A 21225-nucleotide genomic window follows, 5' to 3' on the forward strand; every position below is an offset into this window, starting at 1 on the left:
TTGACTACATGAGTTTCCCATTTCATTTCTATCAGTCTGCCTGCACTACTATTAGCTATTAGTGTAGCACCTGGGACAGCTGAATGCTGGGAATCAGGTAAGAATTTATGCAAACCTAAACTAAGGAGGGCATAGTATGATGTCTTTTATTCTACATTACTGTGTAAATCTGCAATATCTTAATTTGTAAAAAATCCTATTAAAAAGCAACAAGTACTTCTAATCTTTTCTCCACTCCTTCTGGCGCAGTTCATTTCTTCTGATCTTCCCACTAACAGTTTTTGGCAGCTGTTGAACAAACTCAATCTATTGGAAAAGGGAGAAATTGTAGAACAAAATAAGATACAGTTTACCTAAATTTTTATTTAACTTCAGCAGCACAGGTTTATAAGCCACAGAACAGCACCTGCTGGTTTATAGTAGTGAAAATTGAGTATTTGAGCACTCACCTTCCTAGGATACTTGTATGGAGCAGTAACTTTCTTAACATGGTCTTGTAGCTCTTTCATCATTTTTTCTGGATCATGTGAAGCATATTCAGATCTTAAAACAACAAAGGCTTTCACCACCTAAAGAAGTTATGGCAACAATGGTTTAAATGCCAATGAAACAATATTACACAACAGCAAGATCTGAAACTTTAACCAAACATTTGCTGACAAACTGCAGAGTAATGTATAAGGGCAGGGACAGAAAGCTTTGCCAACGTCTGTGGGTGCTCACTGTTGGTCTGGACTGTGCAGGCAGTTAATATTCATTTAATAAAGACTAAAAACTGTAAGTATTTGAATGACAGGGAAAGCTTCAAATGGTTCTTTTGTTATATGTGATTTGGGGCAATTGCCTTGGTCAGTTTACTCCTGTGCAGATTCTCCAGTGTCTGACAGAGTAGAAATAATGACTTGAATTTATTTCGTTTTACATTGAAAAAAAAATTCCCTGGATAGACCAATCCTTTGGAAGTTGGGCTTGATTAGCACTGGTATACACAAAGCTACTTAAATATATACTCTTAAGTTGTTTACTTCTCCTCTGATGGGGTCTGGACTGCTGACAACTGCGGATTCCACCACTGCAGGATGCTCCACCAGGGCGCTTTCTACTTCAAATGGTCCAATACGGTATCTATAAAATGGAAGAAAGGGCTTTTAGTTGTATTGGATAACACACAAACATAACTTCACACCTTAATCATCTGCGTTATTCAAGTTTAATGATTTATAGTTTATCAGGCTTAAATTACCCAGCAGAATTAATGACATCATCAGCTCTTCCAACAAACCAGAAGTATCCATCCTCATCCATAATCCCCCTGTCCCCAGTGACATAAAAGTCTCCACGTATTGTTGCCTCTGTTTTCTCAGGATCATCCTAGGAAATATTAAATTACATTTTACATGGCAACTACCTGAAAAATACAGTAAATTGCATTTTAAGTTATTTGGTATACAAGTTATAAAAAATTTCAGGTTTTCAGACGTGTCCATACTGTGGTCATGTGCATCAGATTAAAATAGGACATGAATACTAGAGAATTACTAATTCACCATTACTAAGTGACAAAACTAGATATTAATAAATTCATAAAAATGCAGTAAATGTGACTGACTTAAAATTTTAATCATATTATATTATGCCCCACAGCTTTAGGAACCACTGAAGGTTACAAAAATACATAGGCTTATGGAACTGAGAATTTGCTTTTAGGTCATCATCATGTAACGGTTTCTTTTTCTTTTCTATTTCTAGCATCTCCTGTCTTGAGATTTTTTGTTTTCCACACCCATAACAGTTTTAGCTCAGCATAGCACAATTAATACTTGTTTCTTCTACGGCAAAGGCAACTGATTTCTGAAAGAATTTTTCCAGGCAGTATGCACGGTGTTCCCTTCCTGCATGTTCCATACTGCTCAGAAGACCTGAGTGTAGGCTGACACCATCCATAAAGTTTAATAAGGTTTCCTGGTGTCAGAACTGAAAACACTATGTGTTTGTTCGACTGGCTGTTGCACTGAAAGTTCCAGCCAACTCAGAAAAAAAAAAAACCCTGCAAAAATTTCCCCTGTGTGAAACACTCCACGAAGCTCAAATCCGGAGGGAAGTGATTTGAACAGTGTCCTGCTTCTCAGATGGGGCTCTAGTCCTTAGGCCATGGAGTATTTTGGGACTGGGGGCCTGTCAAACATTTCCATCTCTGCTACAGAAATATCAAGCAAAAGAAAGTGGATTTTTAACTTGTTAGGCAGGACAATCTAATAGAACACATAACTTTGTATAAGTAAACCAAGCATCTGCAGGAAAAAAAAAGGCAATCCCTCTTTCTTCCCCACAGGTTTTCAGAGCATACGAAATGGGGCATCAGATTCCTTGTGAGAGAGATTGAACAGGATATCTACTTGAACTGTAGAAATATTCTTACAGCATAGCAAGTAAAAAGAAAAGGCGATCTCGTAGGTTTAACTCTGATGGCAATATCTCCTTCTTTTCCAGGAGGCAGAATATTACTGTTTTCATCTATAATCTAAAAATAAACAAAACACAGTGTTATTGTCTTGGAGCCAAATTAAAAAGCATTACGTTAAGACTATAGAATCTTGGTGCACATTTACAATACATAATCAAAGTAGGTTATTTATTAGGAAATTATTTGGAGCAGTAGGGGGCCTTACTCTGACAACTGAAGTGTAAGATTATTACTAATGCGCTGTACTTTGTGCTATGTCTTTTACCTGAGGAATGCCAAGTACTATACAAACACGTAATGAAGTCACTAAGACCCGAGGGAGAATCCTAAGTAACAGGGTGGGAAAATTTACGAACTGAAAGGAAGCCACTAAAAATCTTAACCCATATCGCAAACAAAGCTGGTGCTAGAATCTGCTTCAGCAGTTTTGTTATCACCAGAAACAACATCCACTCCCACTCTTCCTTAACTCAGCAACTTATTTTCTGTCAGTGCCTTGATGTTCGATATCTCACTGCCAGCAGCGGGGTGTCATCTGTGTTGGTGAGGATGCTGCAACAGGGAAGTCCGATTGCTTATTCTGCATGTGCAGTTTAGGGCAGTAACATGTATTTCTCCACTCTTCCATTCACTGCTGAATAATGACACACGGTACGACTCCGTGTTAGAGCTTTCAGTTCGTCTTAACAGAATGTGATTATGCAAGGGAGAGAGACGGAGTGACCAGAGGTGTGATACCTTGACATCGTACCACGGAGACGGTCTTCCCATAGAGCCAGGTTTGATTTTCATTCCTTTAGAATTGCCACAGATCAGCACCTGTAACAAGTGTTGGGTTTGGGTTTTTTTTTCAAATAAAACTGTGGCTTGTATATTCAATGTTTAGCTTAGGTTTAAAATACTCAGCTAATATGGTGTATATCTATAAGAAATACTAATTGTCTTCATTATAATCATATATACGATGCTTAAACTTCTAGAAATAAACTACGCCCTCAGAATCACGCCCACAGCTCCAAATAATGTGAGTGCTCTAAATGTTGGTTTTAAAGTAGAATTTGGAATGCAGTAATGAGGAAGTCAGTTGTGTTAGTTCCCAATCCAAAGCCCACAGGAATGAAAAACAGGCTTTGGATTTTGGGTGAAGCTGTTATGATTGTTCTATGACTTACAAAATCTACATTTTTCCAGTGTTGGTTATTGCAATTGACCTTTCCCCATATAATCATTTTAATCCCTCGTTTGGCAACCTGAATAGAATTTATTGCTGCATCTGTGAAGCACACATTTTCACATCTGTAAAGCAGAACATACAGTTTCTGTCTGTCCATAGCCTTCATAAATATCCAGCCCAGTCTGCGCTTTCCATTTTTCCATGACCTCAGGGTTGATTGGCTCCCCAGCGCTCACGCAGTGCCGCAGGCTTTTGAATGTATAGCTTAGTGGGAAAGAGAAAACAAAGAACTGGCAGTCGGCTCTCTGCTGTTCCCCATTCACTACTGTATTCCTGTGTTGTGGGGTTCTTTCTACGTAAGAGCAAAACATTCATTCCATTTGAACTGTATAGTGTTAAATAAAAACAAATCTGAAAAAAAAAAAAGGTTAAGTTACCCCATAATCTCTATTCTGACTTTGTTCCTAAGAATGAAGATTCAAAATGTTGAGAAATACACGATCTGAGTTACTGTTATGCCATTGTAAATTTGGAATAAAAGCAAGGTTTGATGAGCATTTGATCAAAAAGCCAACAAGGATATTCTGTGTTTGCCTACCTGGACAGTTTATGTTGCACAAACATTCGATAGGCAGTTGGAGGAGAACAGAAGATGGTTATGGGAAATCTTGACAGACTCTAGAGAATTTAGAAAAAATAAAAGTAAATTTTGCCAATGCACCGAAACCTGTGAGATCCCATCATCACTGTAAGAGATAATGTAACAATCTCTGCACCAACACACAGCAGTTACATTTAATTAATTTCTTCCTCAAAATTGAATCTACATAATTTTACAATTAGTTCAACACACCAAAGTTTTTTGCTCTTGAAAGCTTTAGTTTGTCTTGCAGAATTTATTCATAATTGCAGTTTAAGTAGAAAAAAGTGAATCCACAAGGCTACTTTTTTAGATTCTCTGTATGTGGAAAACTGATAGTGTTCTTCAACATATCCTAATATTACCTAGCAATTTCCAGCCATCTAATTAACATGGATAATGAAGATAAAGTCATTCCATGTAAAATGAAACAGAGTAGCCTTTTTCAAATGACGAAGAGTTGTGTGCAGAGGGTATGAGAGAATATAATGTTGGTGTCATTTGTTAAAGAAATTCAACCTTGCTGACTCTTCACTCCTTAACTTTGAATTACATGGTGCAGGCAACTAAAATTCTCATTCATTTGTTACTGTCACTTATTTTAATAACACCACCAAGGTACTCCACAAATCCCAGAACAACTTCTTGTGTACTTCACTTTTAGGCCTAGTAATGGATGTTTGCAGGTTTGTGCAGTCAAATCCAGAGCAGAGTATACAATGAGACTCTCTGGATGTCAAACATGCTCTTGTTTTGGGGTACATTTGTGCAGCACTCCCTACTTAACCCATGGGCTGGTTACCCCCTGGTGCAAGTTATACCTGTGCTGTGTGCTGCAGCCTGTGCAGCACCTGGGGAATGAAAACTTGGGCGAGTTCAGCTGGAGAGAACAGTGCTGTTGGTTGCTGTGCTCTCCTCGCTTACCTCCAAGACGATGGCTGGGTTGAAGTGTGGCATCTTATGTATAAACACACATGCCCCTTGAATCCAGGGGGAAAAGACGCTGCTCCAAGCTGACTTTGCCCAGCCTGTGTCTGATGTGTTCCAAAATACATCTGAGGAAGTCAAATCCAGCCAGTACCTGGTAACACAAGGAAATGGTCCACAGTCTCTGTTTGGCAGGAATAAGGCAAATATAAAAATATCAACAAGAGATGTCCCATTGAAGCAAATCCACCACTGGCTATCTTGCATAAACAACAATTAGGAATGCCGAAATTTCTGAGCAGGAGTTAAGTCACAGCACAGTGAGGATGTCATTGGGATACACTGATGTTGCATTTTTGTAAGGGAAAAATTATACTGATGGACAAGCTAACACCACCTCAGAACATGATGTTCTATGAATATGTATGAGATTGCTGGCATTTTGCTGAACTCATCTTTAGGGATGAGTTTTTTATTTACTTACTTCTAGTTTTTTATTTTCTGATTTGTTATTCTTTGCCTATTAAGAGTGAAGTACACTGCCATAACGATTTTATAAACAACATTGCTTCCTAAATGTAACGGTTCTGAACTATGAGCATTTTGTTCTTGCAGGAGCTATGTCTTATCCAGACGCACATCAATTCAGAAGACTAACAGACCCACTTTTTTTCCTTTTTGTGGCACAGGCTTCGTAAACGTGTGCTGATGTTCAGTTCAAGGACAATCTATTAACTATACACAATGAAGAATTTACCAAAATGTAAAGAAAATGTTAAAAAGAAGTTAGTGACTATATGACTGCCACATTCTCTATATACTAAGGCAGCTGGACTCAAACTGCCTTGCTTTATGGAAAAAAAAAACAACTCACTTTTTGGGATGTAAAACAACTGCTGTTTTTTAAACTATTGAAACAAAAGCTTCTGGTGATAATCTTGTGTTTCTCTTCCTTCTGCTATGTAAATACCTACAGAAATATGTCTGATTCAAAGTGATATCTGTACCTTGCACTTACTGTCAAGCCAACACCATAGCTGCAGTGGGAATGTTCAGCCATTTTTGGAGATCCTGTAGTTCCACTGGTAAAATAGATGGCCATTGGATCTCGACACTTTGTGTTCACACAGTGGTGATCAGAAGGAGCATTTCTTAAAATAAACAAAATGATTAATAAAGTGATTTCACAGTGCGACGTTACACATTTTTGAAAATATTTAACCAAAATAACTGTAGCAATCAAAAGTGTCATAAACATTGATATTTTTCCACTGTGCAGTCCTAAAAGGGTGAAAATATATTGGAGTGTGCCAACATTTCCTATTCACAACAAACCACTGTGATTTTCTTTCATTATTGCTGTGGCATTTCACAGCGGTGGTTACTCACTTCAGGAGATCTTTAAAGTTCAGCCATCCTTCTCTGTGGCCCTCTGACACAAGCAACTTGAATTTCAGAGACTGGCATTCAGCCCCAACTGAGTCTACAGCTGGTGCCACAACATCATCAGTGATGATACACTTTGCCTGGGATTTCTGCAGTCGATGATGAATGTCCTTGGCTGTCAATTGCTGTGTGCCAGGAATCAGGACAGTTCCTAAAGGGAAGAAAAGGGAATGGATACAGAGTCTCAACATTTAAGAAAAACACCTGTACCTACAAGCAGACTTCACATTACTTTGTTCTTTTGAGTGGGACAGAGCTCTATTAAAAGTGTGACTTGGACTTATTTTCGTAAATATGCCAATTATTTGATGGATTAAATGCTATGGGAGGACTAGCACAAGTTAATAAATATTAGGTTGACCATGGGACACTAAAATAAATCAACAGAATAACTTTCCTTCTGAAAACACTGCCCCTGGAACAAGTCTCTCTGGACTTGCCTTCTTTACTAGCAAACACAGCTGCTGCTTCATGAGGTAGACTGCTTGTGTTTGTGAGGCACCAAGACATTTGGAGTTGTAAATACCAGGAAGCTGAGTATTTAACAGATCCCACAGGGGAACATGTGAAACACTTCGTTAAGTGTGGGCTAATTGCACTGCGAGTTAGCAAGAGAGTGCATTTGTGATGTGTCACAAGGAGAATGACAGAGGCGCAAGGACTCACAGGGTTTCCTCAACAGCTAGAGCATGTGCCAAAGTCCTAAAAGCACCACCAAGTTAAAACTTGGCGTGAAGCGTGTTTTCGACCAGCCTGAGCTCATCCTCATTAGCACGCTGATAGTTCTGAGTGCACTAAATAGCAAGGACTGGTTTGACTCACAATTTCTGTACCTATGTACCATTTCTATGCTTCTACCAACCTGTTCTCATGCAGGCCACATTCACCAGCCACCACTCTGGGATCCGGGGCAGAATCACAATAACTCTCTCTCCCTGTTGCAGACCGCAGGCATCAGAGAGAACATTTGCTGCTTTCCTGGACAGCACACCCAGCTCCTCAAAGCTCCACCTCACCTCTTCTCCGGCACCATCTACCCACCATAATGCGGGGTTTTTAGACTTTTTTCCCTGCTATAGAACAACAAGGTACAGTACAAATGAGGCACCTATTTGCCTACACTCTATCACTGGAGTTACCGATTAAAGAACTATCTGGACTCCTGGACAGGACAGGGTGTGGCTTAAGGGATCTACATGCTCAACCTGCAAGAGATGATCACCAGATTATAATCAGAACATAACACCAGCATTTTGGTTATTGGATTTGTCAGATACTCAGCATTAATGATCAGCAATAAATACTTCAGCATCAGAGAAGCCAAGTAACTGTTACCTTTTCCACTTCAGTCCACCTGTCCAGCACATCTCTGGCAAAGTTGAAGTACTCTGGCACCTCTGGTCTGCACTGTTTTTTTATGGCTTCATAACTCAAAGAGGCATGAACGGGGTAGTACCGGCTACAAAGCTGGAGTGATCTTCTCACGGGAGCCCACAGTGACATAGTGATTGGGATCTGCAGTAAAAAAATGCACTGCAGCAAGAGCCACAGTAGTCTCTACAAGGTTATTCCTTACTGATTACCTTTCCAAGAAATGCTACAGCGATACAGATACAAACCTGGTATTAACCATGCAGTTTCAGAACAGCTTTTACTAGTACACCGTGTGTTACACTGGAACAACAATCCCCACTGCCAACTGGAGTAAATGCTGAGGACAGCTGCAGTTCGGCCATGGCCTGGCCCCTGCTCTTCAGTGACCACCGTGCAGCTGAGATGCTGACCCTGCATTCAACCAGCAGCACTCAGCCATGTCGCTGTGGCAGTTGTCCTATAAGTCACATTCCTTCCCTTCCCATAAGTCCCGCTAATCTTGTAGATCACGTTTCAGTTGCCTTATACAGCAGAGAGGCACTGAATGTGACCCAAACACTTCAGCTCCGACTTCTGTAAATGAGATGTCTGCTACTGACTGACAATGCACAAGTAACAGTGTGGACCAAGATGTTGCACAGATAATCCAACAATCGTGCATTAATTACTGTCTGACCACAGTGTCATTTGGTTCAAAGACATTTACCGTTTTTATAGTTTATCATCACTGGGGATATCTTGGTTGACAGGAATAAAATAAATGTAGCAAAGCCCTGAAAAGATTCTATGTATTGATGTTTTAAGCATTATTTTGATGTGTGATCAGCAAAAAGTGTCACTTTATAAGACAGGGAAATTTTAAAAGACTGTCTGAAAAAGGATCAAAAATGAAAAGCCTTATTTCTCAAAAAGAGTCAACTTAGCAGGAGGTCTGAAAACTCTGAAGTAATTATTTTCATGCATTGTCAACTGTCTTTTATATACAAAATAATAGAAACACTGCCAGTTCCTTACGGAATTAATAGCTATCCAGCTCTATTATGAAATCATGGGATTTTAGTCATTCAGTGAAGCAAAGGGACATTTTTTGGATCTGTAACAGAGAGTCTGCATATGACAAACACAGGAGAGAAACCCAGCCAAAGGAAAGACAGAGAAGGACAGGGAGAGGAGGGAATGTGAACAGACGAGGCAAATTAGCACTGCTCCAGTGCTAGAAAATGTCCTGCCCAGCAGCTTGCAGAGCCGGGTGCGGGTCAGTTACCTTCAAAAAGGCCTCAATCCCAACTTACTGCCTCTCTGCGTTGCACCAAAGTGGAGCCTTCTCAGTGCTGGGATGTGTCACAGCTTTGACTCTGTCCACAGAGCTCAGACTCCTGACCACATGCCTCCTCTTGCACAGTTACTGTGTCTGGTGACCAACTCCTGCGCTCCTCACGTGCACTTTGGACTCAGACAAGGGGAAACAAAGTTGGTCTCAGTGAGACGAGCCGATAGGTTTCTGCAGAGCTCAGAGAGGAAGTAGAAAGTCTGAGTCCCAAATCTCCCCTATTTCCCTCTCCTCCCCTATTCCCACCCACCAGCCTGTGGAGGAGCACAGTCATAAGACATTGCTACAGCCAAATCACATCTGTTACACTCTGGCTGGGGCAACACAGGAGCAACAGCCTTACAATTGGTTTCACAACTACACCGCTCAGCAGGCAGGTAACCACGGCAGTTCAGCCCTGACAACAGTATCAATTCCTGAGACGCTGCAGCTGCTGCCTGGAGCAGCTTTGTTAATACCTGGTGACTTGTGAGGTGTTGCAAGGGCTCTGCCTCGTACTGAAAGAGCACACAGTGACGTGGTGCTCTGGCATTGCTGCCTCCTCTGCTCCACTCCTACGGGAGAGGCAGGACGGAACATGTGCCGTCTCTTCTGCTACCCCAGCCAAAGCCCAGCACCACTGGTGTGTGCCTCTGCCTTCAGTCTCTCCTGCAAGGACGTCACTCACTAGGGAGCTAGTGACAGCTGTAGCTTAAATCAAGGCATTTAGATTTGTAAGAATTTGGCTGCCAGAGACCTAAATTTCTCCTGCTGTGTCTCCATGCTCTGTCTGTAGAGAGATTGCTAACACACATTTACGTCTTTGGAGCTGATCAGTGAGGGTGACACTGCAGTCTTTCCAGGCACTTAGGTTCTGTACTTTTGCCAGGACTCCCTCCTGGGATTCTGCCCATGTCTGTTTGTAAACAGCACACTCATAGGAGATGCTAACCAGCTCCCTGAAACGTTCACTGCAGCAGAAACAAATTGGTTCAAAACAGATTTCCCCAAACAAAGCTGGTCTCTGCCTAGTAGTAAAGGGAGACCTACAGTCAGTCTGCAGCAGTGACATTTCAAACAGCTCTTTGAAAGTCATGCGACAAAATCTTCCCAGAGGAAAGGCAAGGGAACAGCCTTAAAGGGATTCCCTAACCAGAAAATCACATCACCCCAGAGGAGGCACGAATGTTGAGAGAAAATAACAGCAATGGCTTGTGATAAGAACCAGTGAAAAGTGCCAGGAATACACTGGCAAGAAGGTTTCCAGCTTAGAAAGAAAGCATAACTTTCACAGTGATCTAACCTGGAATCTGTTCTTTTGGTACAGCATAAAACTGCACCCATGGGTATTTCCTAGTGCCCCAGCACTTTTCACTACAAAAGTATCCCAGTTATGTTCTGAGTGGTTAATTGCATTTCCTCTGCATCACTCACAGCTGCCTGTAGAAATTCCTCCTCATATTTCAAACATGTCCTGACACGCCCAGCTCCGGAGACTTAGCACTATAATTCACCAGAACTTTGAGTCCTTCACACAACCCCAGTGCTGCAAAGCGGTCAGTAATCCCAGAGCTGCTGTAGAATTAGATGAGCCCCAAAGGCTTTGCAGGAACAAACTTTCAGATAAGATGTAACCACCACCTCCTGTTGCAGTTGTAACTGATAAATACTTCAACTAATGAAGTTTCCTTTTTCCCTACTTTAGCCCAACTGGATTCTCTGAATCTAAATAATATGATAGTCCTGTCGCTAGTGAGACCCCCTCAGCTGTTTCCTCTACCTGTTTTCCCAAAATGTTGAGCTACTTAATTTCCCCCCCCCTTAATTGTTCAAGAATTGCAAGAGTTACTGCAAGGAGAAGAGACTCTTGTGCACAGCGATACCTTCCTTTAGAAACTACCATGGGCCATGTTTTTGCTGTCGACATGTTTTCTAGTACCTCAGGCCTGAATTTACCTGTATGAAGTTTCTCCTTCCGTGTGTCCCTCGAAACCGTGATGCCCTCAGGAGCCAGGCGGGAGCTGGGGCAACAGCTCGCTCCCCGGCCTCACACAGCAAACACCTTTTTCTCTTCCCTCTCCTGTCCTCTCCTCGCTGCTTTTCATTCAGGAATCATTAAACGCAAACCCAAACTTTAATCTCAAACCCGAAGTTCAGGAGCAGAAAAAACATCAAGGGCTACGAGTGACCGAGTTTGACCATTTCTGAGTGCAGAGCGCTGGCCCTGGGCCGCCCGCCCTGTCCCTGCCGTGTGCCAAGTCTGAGGTGAATTGTGATTTTTGGGGGGGGCGGTTGAGCCTCCAGGGCGCTGCCCTGCCCTGCCCTGCCTGCAGCAGAGAGGGGCCTGGAAGCGGCTGAGGGCCTACCTGGGGCCCGGCCCCCCGGCGCAGCACGGCACCCCAGGGACCTGAGCGGTGCCTGGACCCGGTGCCCGCTCACCGCTGTCCAGTACTCGCTGCCCAGCCGCGGGGGAGGACTCGAGCACCGCCGGGCCGCAAGGCGGCGCTGTTCCGGGCGGGTGGCGCGGCGGTGACGCCATCGCGGCGCGCGGCGGAGGCGGGAGCGGGCGGCAGTCAATGGCCGCGGCGGAGCCGGCGGCGCGGAAGCGGCGGCCCAAGGGGCACTTCGCGGCGGCGGGACGGGCCAAGCGGCCCCGCGGCGGCGGGCGGCAGCTGGAGGCCGGCATGCGCGGCATCCTCATCACCTGCAACATGAACGAGCGCAAGTGCGTGGGGGAGGCCTACAGCCTGCTCGGCGAGTACGGGGACCTGCTCTACGGGCCCGAACAGGTGCGTACGGGCCGCCCGGCCGGTCGCTCCGTGCTGGGCGGGAGGCGGCCCTGAGGCCGGGGAGAGCGGCCCCCTCAGCTCCTGCCTCCCGCAGCCTGGCAGCGCTAACGCCGGCGTGGCGGGGAGCACAGCTCCGTGAGGCCTCCTCTCCCCTTTGTATGTAAAAAACCATCGGTGGTCCCCGCACACACGAAAATGCCGGTTTCTTTGAGCAAACCCCAGCGCAGCCCTGCGGGTTCGTTGAGAAAAGGCCCCTACCCGTCCCCTCCGGGGGCGTGTGGCGGGGCCTTGCTGGTGCATTTTAAGTTGTGGGTGCTGTTGCTCGGTACTCACCAAACAAGAGACGTTGCGTGCGTGAAGTTTTCAGATCACGAGGAGCGGCTGTCCGGAAGCGAGAGGGAGGAGGATGAGGATGATGTTGAGGCTGCCCTGAAGAAGGAGGTTGGCCAGATCCGCACCTCGACGGAGCAGAAGCTGCGGCGGTTCCAGTCAGTGGAGAGCGGCGCCAACAACGTGGTCTTCATCAGGACCCGGGGCATAGGTGGGACATCAGCCAACTCTGCGTAATGCTGCGGGGATAGACTGCTCTGAATACTGTTAGTAACAGGCCGCAGAGTGGGACTTCCAAAAAGTCATGTATACCAAAAAAATACAAGGCTCTCCTTCCCTTTGGCATTGCCACTGAATTTTGTCATTAGTGGAGTCGCTAAAGGTAGAGGAATCTGCTTTGACAAAATAATATTTGATTATCCAGTTTTGGTAAAGTGAAACAACTCTTTACAGAAAAGGATTTGAGGCTGACAGCAGTGCAGCCAAGTGCGTGTTTCCCCAGCTTATTATTTAGAGTGGGTAAGAAGGGAGAAAGTGCCTTCAATTTGTTTCTCATGCCTCGCTGTTTTTCTTGTAGAACCGGAAAACCTGGTGCACCATATACTAAAGGACATGCATGCCACTAAAAAGAAGAAGACAAGAGTAATTCTGCGGATGCTGCCCATTTCTGGAACTTGCAAGGCTTTTATGGAGGATATGAAAAAATACGCGGAGACATTTTTTGAGCCTTGGTTTAAAGCCCCTAATAAGGGTACTTTTCAGATTGTTTACAAAGCTCGTAATAACAGTCATATGAGTAGGGAAGAAGTAATTAAGGAATTGGCAGGTACGTATGGATCTCACACATAACTAAAACCAATTATACAAGTAGCCCACGACTGCATGCATAACATAGGTCAGATCACTACAAGTGGTCTTAATGGGCATATGTATTTGTTGTTTCTCTAAGACTTAAAAAAGCTTGACATCAATATTCCTTGTGGGTGTTGATGTCTTAAGAGGCAGCAAGCAGAAGAGAGTACAGTGTTGAATATAATCTGGAGTGTTTTAAAACGTGCTTTGAAATGACAGCTATCAGATTTTCTCTCTGGATGTTATATTGAAATAATGTGGTACTATTTCCATTGAATAGCTCCACCTTACTTGAGTATTTTGTTTCTTGGTGGGATAATTTTCAATTACTTTAGTACTACTGGTGGTATATGCCAAGAGTCCTGCTGTGTTCTGCTATTTTAAGCAATTAAAAAACAAGTAATTGGTTACAACTACAGGGGATGCTGCCTCCTCTCTCTTTTCTCCTTTCAGTAGGAGATGCTTCTGCTCTGAAGCAGCTTTTCCAGCATCTTTTAAACTACATTTTGTTTTACAGGAATTGTGGGCAGCCTCAATCCAGAAAACAAAGTCGATCTTAATAACCCACAATATACAATTGTGGTGGAAATAATAAAAAACGTCTGTTGCTTGAGTGTGGTGAGAGACTATATTCTGTTCAGAAAATACAATCTCCAGGAGGTGGTGAAGAGCAACAAAGACACACAACAAAACCCATCAACTCTGACAGAAGACCAGAGCTCGAAGGTAGTAAAACCAGAAACTGAGGAGAAAAGCTCAGAAGAAGTAAAACAAGAGAACGAGAATCACAGTGAAACAGAAGCTGAGTCCAAGGGGAATGATGTGCTGACAGTGTAGAAAATGTGGTAGAAGGAGAAGAAAACACAATTGAAACCCAATAAAATTGCCCTAGAGTTCTGAAAGGGAATTTTAAAGAGGAGAGTGGGTTTTGTTTTGAAATCTTGTTTTTAAAATCCACGTGTAAGAATTTTAATGCTTGTTGCAGGTGGAGCTGACATTACAGCAGATAAAAGAGTGCTCAAGAGTGCGTCACCTTTGTGCTGAAACTTGCTGCTGTTCTTCTAGGGCTCTGTTCTGCATTGCCTTTACCCAGCACAGAAAGCAGTATGCGTGCATATGTAAATGTGGCCATCCCAAGGTATATGGACTCTCCTGTGTTATCTGGTGGCTACAGAAATCAAAAGGCAGTGCAGAATCAGCTCTGTCAGGAAGTATTGACAGAAGTGAGAGGTCTGAAAAAGAGGGTTGCTTGCAGAGGGTTTTTAACAAGGCGATCTGACAACTGGTGTGACTGCAGAACTCGTACATTTTTCTGTGTGAACAACAGAATGAGCTAAAATCGATCATTTCCTGTATGATGGAGGGTTACATATATACATATATATATATATATACATATATACACACATACGCATAGCTCTACAAGGATATGCCAAGTCTTGAAGGGGAAGAACTGCTATATCAAAATACTTGAATATTATGAGACGATTCAGAGTAACAGATTTGATCATTGTAGAACCGTAGAAGTACAATGCAGGCATTGCAGATGGTCTTAGCAAAAACTACATGTGTGTTTACATTAGCTGTGCATACAGCGGTTGTTGGTTTCTAGGAAATGCAGTAGTCACCGAACAGAATCCTTTTTAATAATTTCCTGCAAATCAATAGCCTTTTGCTGCTCTTTTCAAAGGCTTAATCCTGGGAGGGAGGGGTTATAAAGTCTTTTTTTTTTTTTAGATCTCACAATTTGAATTTAAATACTGTTTGGAAACTTCTTATGAAAGAAGCTCTCTATTATATGATACTGGATATGGGGAATTAAGTTTAATATTTAGTACAACTTTAGCTTTACAGTAATAATTTTGTTTCAGATTGAAAGTAATGATAGTGAGTCTTCCTGTTGTCTGTCTGTTACAGCAGCTTTTTTAATATCCCAGTGACTTTTAAAAAACAACCAAAACCAGTGCAGCTATAACCTGCTTTCCAGTAGGGTTTTGATTATGCTTCCTGTACAACTGATTAGCTTTAGTTATTTCACTTTTAGCATAAAAGCCTGTGGGTTGCTAAAGGGAAAAGACTCATCTTGAAGAACACTTGTTACTTGTCTTGGTTTAGTGAAAAGCATGTGTCCAAGTCTCTCAACAGTGTTTGATTTATACTTTCCTCTTCTCTCAAAATTGTTCTAGAATTTGGAAAATTAAGATGACTTTTCCCCCAGTCCTGTCTCCCTTACCACCCATTTATTAAAACTCTGCTTTCTTAACTCCGTCCGTGTTTTCTTTACATTTTAAAGCTTTTTGTGTGGATTAAAACCAGCAATGTCTACATCACACAGGAAAAACCATTTGAGACCAGACACAAAGGCCAACAGTGAATGTTTATTGGTGCCTGATGTCGGTGATGACAAGACAGCCTACTGACCTTACTAAGGGCAAAGACAGACTCGGGGGTTTTGTCATTTTTTTTCTCTCTCGCTCATCTGTGTGTCTGCAGGACCTACACGTCTTCAGAAGAAGCCTGAACAGCTACCATTTGTTTTTCAAGCCTATGTCTGGCATTCAGATGCTGCCTATGCTGCAGTCTTCAACATGTCCACATTTTTACTTATGATTTTTAATAACTTGCACTTACTGAACATTTGTTGTTAACACATTAATTCCTAAACCTTGAGGCTTTCAAGGTTCATACAAGCAGGGCTCAGCTGAACCTGTTTTCTAATACATCTTTTATTTCTCACCTATTACAGCAGCAGATGATTCTCAGTCACTCAGAGCTAAGACTTACTGACAATTTGCTCAGAAAGGGGGACATGTAGGGATAAAGAAAAGCGAGAGGAAGACCTCTCATTCACCAGCCTTCCCTCCAGCCACATCATGCGTAAAGCAGCCTCTACTATCAAACCTTATTTTGTGCAGAGATGTGAAACCTCATGCACATTGCAAATGGGTATTTCCAAAGCCAAGATATTTACACAAGATATTTACACAAACTAGCAACTACCATTTTAGAAAGGAAATGAAATGGGGTTAAAATCCCCAAATAACTCCCATGTTAGGAATGTTCACTTTTCCACGTAGGTGCTCTGAGCCATTTGGCAACAGTACTCTTCGCTCTGTGTTAGACTAAAACTCAGAATGGCTTGAAAATAATTTAAGAACAAGCCCATCTCACAGCTTTAGTGTTTTCCAGTGCGGACTTGCCTTTCTTAAGGGTCACAACAGTATAATTAAAATATTAATTTACATGTTATTTGGCTCATTTTTCATTTCAATAGTGAAACAAAGTAGGGGAGAGGTTTAAGTAATACCAGTAACTCCTACTGATTGTAAGCAGGTGGCAATATCCTGTGCCCAAGAGTCACACAAGAAAAATCCTTCCTGTATTATATTCCTATTCAAACAACAATCACCTTGTGGTTATGGCGCCTTAAAACAGCTAATCTCATAAACCTGAGAGGCTTAGTTTTGTGGCCTACCTGGAAAACAACGTGAAATACGAGAAACTGGTCATCGTGAGCATGGTGTTCTTACATTTAAGATTTCTCTTGGCATGTACAAAAACACATGTGCCCCGGAACCATGGAACAAAAATGCTCCCAATAGCTGCCTTTACCCAAGCAGGGCCTGACATGTTCCACGTGATGCCTGAGGGAGTCAAATTCACCCAGAACAAAGGTGGCAGATACAATGGAGTCTATAAGCAGAGATTAAAAAAAAATATGTGGTGTTTTGTGTGTGTTTGTTTTCTTAGAAAGGCATGGTAAAGTTCATCCAAAACTCAAGAGTTCAACTAAATGCCTTTTGCCTAGCCTTTATACTGATGGCAAAGGTAAAGAAAGTCAAATGGCATCCTAACTAATTTATTTAAATATGTTATTCAGCCTAGTTTAACAGTTAAGTAGTTTCTAAAATGGAGCTGTATACCATATCAAAGAAGATCCTTGATTCCTGGGTACAATTCACCAAAGGGGACCAAAAGAAATTACACATACAGTACTGGGGGACCTTCATCATCTATCATAATTTTATCACATAGAAAAACCTCTTCTGTTTGCTTCACATTTCAGAGCTGTAAAGGCATAACCGTCTGAATACTTTACCTTCCAACCCCAACCAAAGCTTCCATAGGAACATTCAACCATTGCTGTCAGTTGTGTTGTCCCTGGGATGATGATAACACCACAAAGTACAATAAAATGGGAAATTTTTAAGGTATTTTTCACTTTCAGTCCTGATCACTTCATAGCTTCTCCTGATTTTTTGAATATCACTTCACTGTGGCTGCTAAGGGGCTTTTGAGCTGTGTAACACACACCCACAGTGACACCAAACACAAGGTATTTCTAACACATGTACTCGAGAGGGCATTGAGGCTGTCTTCAACCCAGTGTGGAGAGACTGAAATCGATGAGTGAGTTTGCTCACAAGTTTGCAAGGCAGCCCGATTTGGCCCTTTTCCCTGGGTAAAACAAGGTAAATTCCTCAGAGCACTCAGGTTTACAGCAGCAGCTCTAGTGACATCCCGCTGGTTGCCTGCGCCACGTAAATACATTTTGAGGCAGACAACACAGCTGCTACTGTTTGGAAATGTCATTAGCCATTATTCAGTGCAATAATGATGGACGATACACACACAGATGGGTGAGCCTGATTTGTCCTCTAAGTCCTAGAGCAAACAAATAAGAAGTATGAAAACCTTCAAAAAGTGAGCATACTGTAGCAGCCTTCCACCAGCACACTTGGAGAAAAACAGCTGACCAGTGATTTTCATGGCAGTAACAATGAAATCCAGAGAAGTTTCCCATTTGCTCCCCAAATGTTACTACCTGGTCCCAGAAAGCAGAATTCAGAGTAGCTCTTGATGGCAGTGTAACAGAGAACCACCCGGGGCAGACGATGCACTTCCTCTCTGACAGGTCTGTTGCTCACTTCAAGCACATCACTTTGGACAGGAGGCAGCCTAAAGACTCTGTGGAATTAATCTACAAAGGACCAATTAATAAAGAAACCAAGCCCACCTCCTTTCAGTTGCTTTTGTAATTTCCTTAAAAAAATGTAACACTCTCAGGATGCAAATACTCCAGAGAGTGGGGTTTATTTTTCATTTGAGATCTAATTCTGCTCCTATCCCCTAATTTTCACCTATCCCCTGGTTTCAGCAGTGCAAGCTCAGATTCATTTAAATTGATGTAATCTACACGGATGCAGCATTTTGTGTATTTGTTTTCTCTTTGTTTTTGACCTCAGGCAATTACGTGCTTTGTAGCTGGAAAGCAAAGCAATATCCATTTCAGAGCTTAAGGGTATGAAAGAGGTGAGATCCACCTGCAGAGCCCTCCTGGCACAGCCTCTCCTGGGACTTGCGTTTGTGTGCCAGTTAATAACTCAATTAGTTGTCCTGAAAGGTCACCAACAGCTTTACTACGCAGCACGTTTGCCATTTTCCCAGGCTCTTAATAGAACAGCAGGTGTGCTCATGGGTACGGCATAGTGGGTTTATAGCAGAACCAGGAAATTTTGAGATAAGTAACCCTGGGGTTATTTTGGTTCACTGGTGTTTTTGTGCTCCCAGTAAATACAGCATCGGTCACAGAGTTCAACTACTACTTATACCTTCTGAAGCAAGAATAAAGAGTACATAGGCTGCGCTATAGCAACACTGTGCGAGGTGCAAGTGCTACAGAGGGGTAACAAGAAATGTGAGATGTGACCTAGCAGGGATGATCTAAACCTCTGCTGCACCCGTACCCACGTAACTGTGCTTGACTGTTATGGAAATATCTCACAGTCTGAACTGACTACCCGGTCCAGGAAATACTTGATTGTATTTAATCCTGAAACTATATGTAACCCAGCACTGGCAAAAGCTGGAAGTCTGGTCATCAACAATTATTAAAAACAACATTGTCACAAAATAACATTTGACACATAGTTGCATACTTTGTGGCTTTCAGTGATAACAATGCACATATGAAAATAAAGGCAAAAGCTAAAGGCAAGTCTGATTTCCCTTTTTTTTTTTTCATTATTTTCAAAATAGTTTCTCCCACCTACATTTAAAATTATAGGGAATGTATTGCTTTAGAAACACCCCCAAAGCACCACAACAATAATTGGTATCTTCTGCTCTTATTCAGAAGGTTGTCCAGCACCTCGTAAGAGTGATAAGGGAAAAGGACAAGCATGTTCTGCTCAGGATCTCAGCAGCAAAGCTGAGCTCTTCCCTATCCTTTGTTCCTTAGTTGATTCCTTTGGATTTTCCCAGAGATCATCTTCGGTAGTTGTCGAACAAACTCCAATTCCTCTGTAAAGAGAAATAACAACAATCCATAGCACTGTGACACAGCTCGATTCCAAGCTGCCTTCGTCCTCTGCGGCAAACCTGTGATTTCAAAAGCTACGGGCTCTTTTGAGGATGCAGCAGGCAGGCCGCACCGCAGTCCCAGTGCCCATCAGTTGGGAGACTCAGTAATTCCCCAAATCAGTAGTGCAGGACAATCACACACCACTGAATCTGAGCACAGCTTGGACTTCAAACGGAGCAGCTAAAGGGCTTTACTTGGTTTCATGAAGCCCCGTCTGATGAGGCAGAGCTGGGACTCCTGCCCGCAGACAGAACAGAAATGTTTCAGATCACCTCTTCGTTTCTTCATTTGTTTTCTGCTCAAGTTCAGGTTTTGTATCATTACAAAACTGCACGAGCATGCTGGGGAGTCTGACTGACCCAATGTATAGATCGAGAAGTCTGTGACAGCAGCAGAGAGGAATCTTGAGCGAGACATTCCCTGCTGTAGCAAACAATTCACACCACCACTACCCGGCTCGGGGAAATTGAGCCAGGTCTGTTTATAGCCCAACATAGAGCAGTACCCCACCACAATAATCTGTCCCAGGATTATATTTTTAAGGATGCTTAAAAAAGAACTACTTCCCAAGGTCATAACTGGATGATGTTTAAAAATTTATTACTTACACATAATAAATGGATTACATGAGCAATCTGATTACTTCACTTCGGACAACGTGGATTACTTTGCTAAAAAGTACTTACATGTGAAATTTGAATGTGCTTTAAAAGAAACAGATTCTGAAATTGTGGCTAATTACATTTTTCACCATGTTTTTATGATTGCACTTAAAAATCTAATGCTATTTCTAGTTATTCTACTCCAAAAATGGGATTTCATTTCAAATGTCCAACATGTTTTCCCTCTGCTCTGAACTGAATCTAGGAGAGAAAAAATTCATCTTCCAGAACAAAGCTGTTGCCCTGGAAAAGGGAAGGGAAACTCAAGCCCTGCATCACTGTTGCTGGAACCCTGTGCAGGGACTGAGGGGAGCCAAAGACAGGAAAAAAAGCAAAATTCTATTATTCCAAAATATAATCCAATTGCATTTTTAATCTGGTTCTTAGGTTTGATTATAAGAGTTTTAATTCTAGGGTGCATCACAAGAAGCTATTTATATATTCAGAATGCAGTAATACTTGCCTTTCTGGGGTATTTGTAAGGTGTAGCAACTTTTTCTCACATGCTTATGCAGCTGAAGGACTAATTTTTCAGGATCATGAGATGTAAATTCAGGAAACAGAACAATAAAAGCTTTTACCACCTAAAGGAGAAAGCTAGAGAAAGGCAGCACTTGGCAATCACTAACTTGGTGAATAATGTTCAATAGAAAAACTAAGATGAATAATGCAATTTTCTACAATCAAATTTCTTTCAAGCCAGTGGAAATGCAAGTTCCTGAGCCAGATGCTGGACAATTTTTTTTGGTAATCGCTTATTGAGCTCCACAAATGTGCCTTTAAATTACTTATAGTGATCACAGTGGAGTTCCCAGCAGACAGGAATTCTTCACTGGTGTCTGGACACCCACATCATGTCCCCACAGCAGTCAAGAAGAGAGGTGACTTAGGCCA

General features: G+C 42.3%; 2 protein-coding genes across 7 annotated transcripts; one reads left to right on the plus strand and one right to left on the minus strand.

The window, feature by feature from the left end:
• Positions 1–93: 93 nt before the first annotated feature.
• Positions 94–12483, minus strand: LOC309445548 (acyl-coenzyme A synthetase ACSM3, mitochondrial-like). Of its 6 annotated transcripts, none has more exons than XM_082064459.1 (15): positions 12457–12483; positions 9318–9526; positions 7987–8166; positions 7514–7724; positions 6595–6802; positions 6213–6356; positions 5203–5389; positions 4237–4316; positions 3779–3902; positions 3203–3283; positions 2420–2521; positions 1244–1371; positions 1026–1125; positions 450–569; positions 94–306 (listed from the first exon to the last, which is right to left on the minus strand). In XM_082064459.1, the coding sequence occupies exons 3-15, from the start codon at positions 8152–8154 to the stop codon at positions 220–222; spliced, it is 1740 nt and encodes a 579-aa protein (XP_081920585.1). In that variant the 5' UTR covers positions 8155–8166; positions 9318–9526; positions 12457–12483; the 3' UTR covers positions 94–219. The 6 variants fall into 6 exon arrangements, 5 of the variants coding, with proteins under 5 accessions (XP_081920585.1, XP_081920584.1, XP_081920586.1 ...); XM_082064458.1 differs by having other exon boundaries at positions 7987–8208; XM_082064460.1 differs by having other exon boundaries at positions 5203–5359; positions 9290–9526.
• On the plus strand, positions 11882–15572 carry THUMPD1 (THUMP domain 1 NAT10 acetyltransferase adaptor). The gene is made up of 4 exons (XM_082064461.1): positions 11882–12123; positions 12484–12664; positions 13031–13279; positions 13823–15572. Exons 1-4 carry the CDS (start codon positions 11911–11913, stop codon positions 14140–14142), a joined length of 963 nt encoding a protein of 320 aa, XP_081920587.1. The 5' UTR covers positions 11882–11910; the 3' UTR covers positions 14143–15572.
• The last annotated feature ends 5653 nt before the right edge of the window (positions 15573–21225 follow it).

Source organism: Streptopelia decaocto, assembly GCF_964273445.1.
Source record: "Streptopelia decaocto genome assembly, chromosome: 13".
NCBI lineage: Eukaryota > Metazoa > Chordata > Aves > Columbiformes > Columbidae > Streptopelia > Streptopelia decaocto.

Bases quoted from the DNA above. Each gene is read 5' to 3' on its own strand.
- LOC309445548 (XM_082064459.1), bottom strand. From the start codon at position 8,154: ATGTCACTGTGGGCTCCCGTGAGAAGATCACTCCAGCTTTGTAGCCGG. The intron at 6,357-6,594 runs GTGAGTAACCAC...GTTTATTTTAAG, and splicing joins AACTTTAAAGATCTCCTGAA to AAATGCTCCTTCTGATCACC. The intron at 5,390-6,212 runs GTACAGATATCA...CCTGCCAAACAG, and splicing joins GGCTTGACAGTAAGTGCAAG to AGACTGTGGACCATTTCCTT.
- THUMPD1 (XM_082064461.1), top strand. From the start codon at position 11,911: ATGGCCGCGGCGGAGCCGGCGGCGCGGAAGCGGCGGCCCAAGGGGCAC. The intron at 12,665-13,030 runs GTGGGACATCAG...TTTTTCTTGTAG, and splicing joins CATCAGGACCCGGGGCATAG to AACCGGAAAACCTGGTGCAC. The intron at 13,280-13,822 runs GTACGTATGGAT...TTTGTTTTACAG, and splicing joins AGTAATTAAGGAATTGGCAG to GAATTGTGGGCAGCCTCAAT.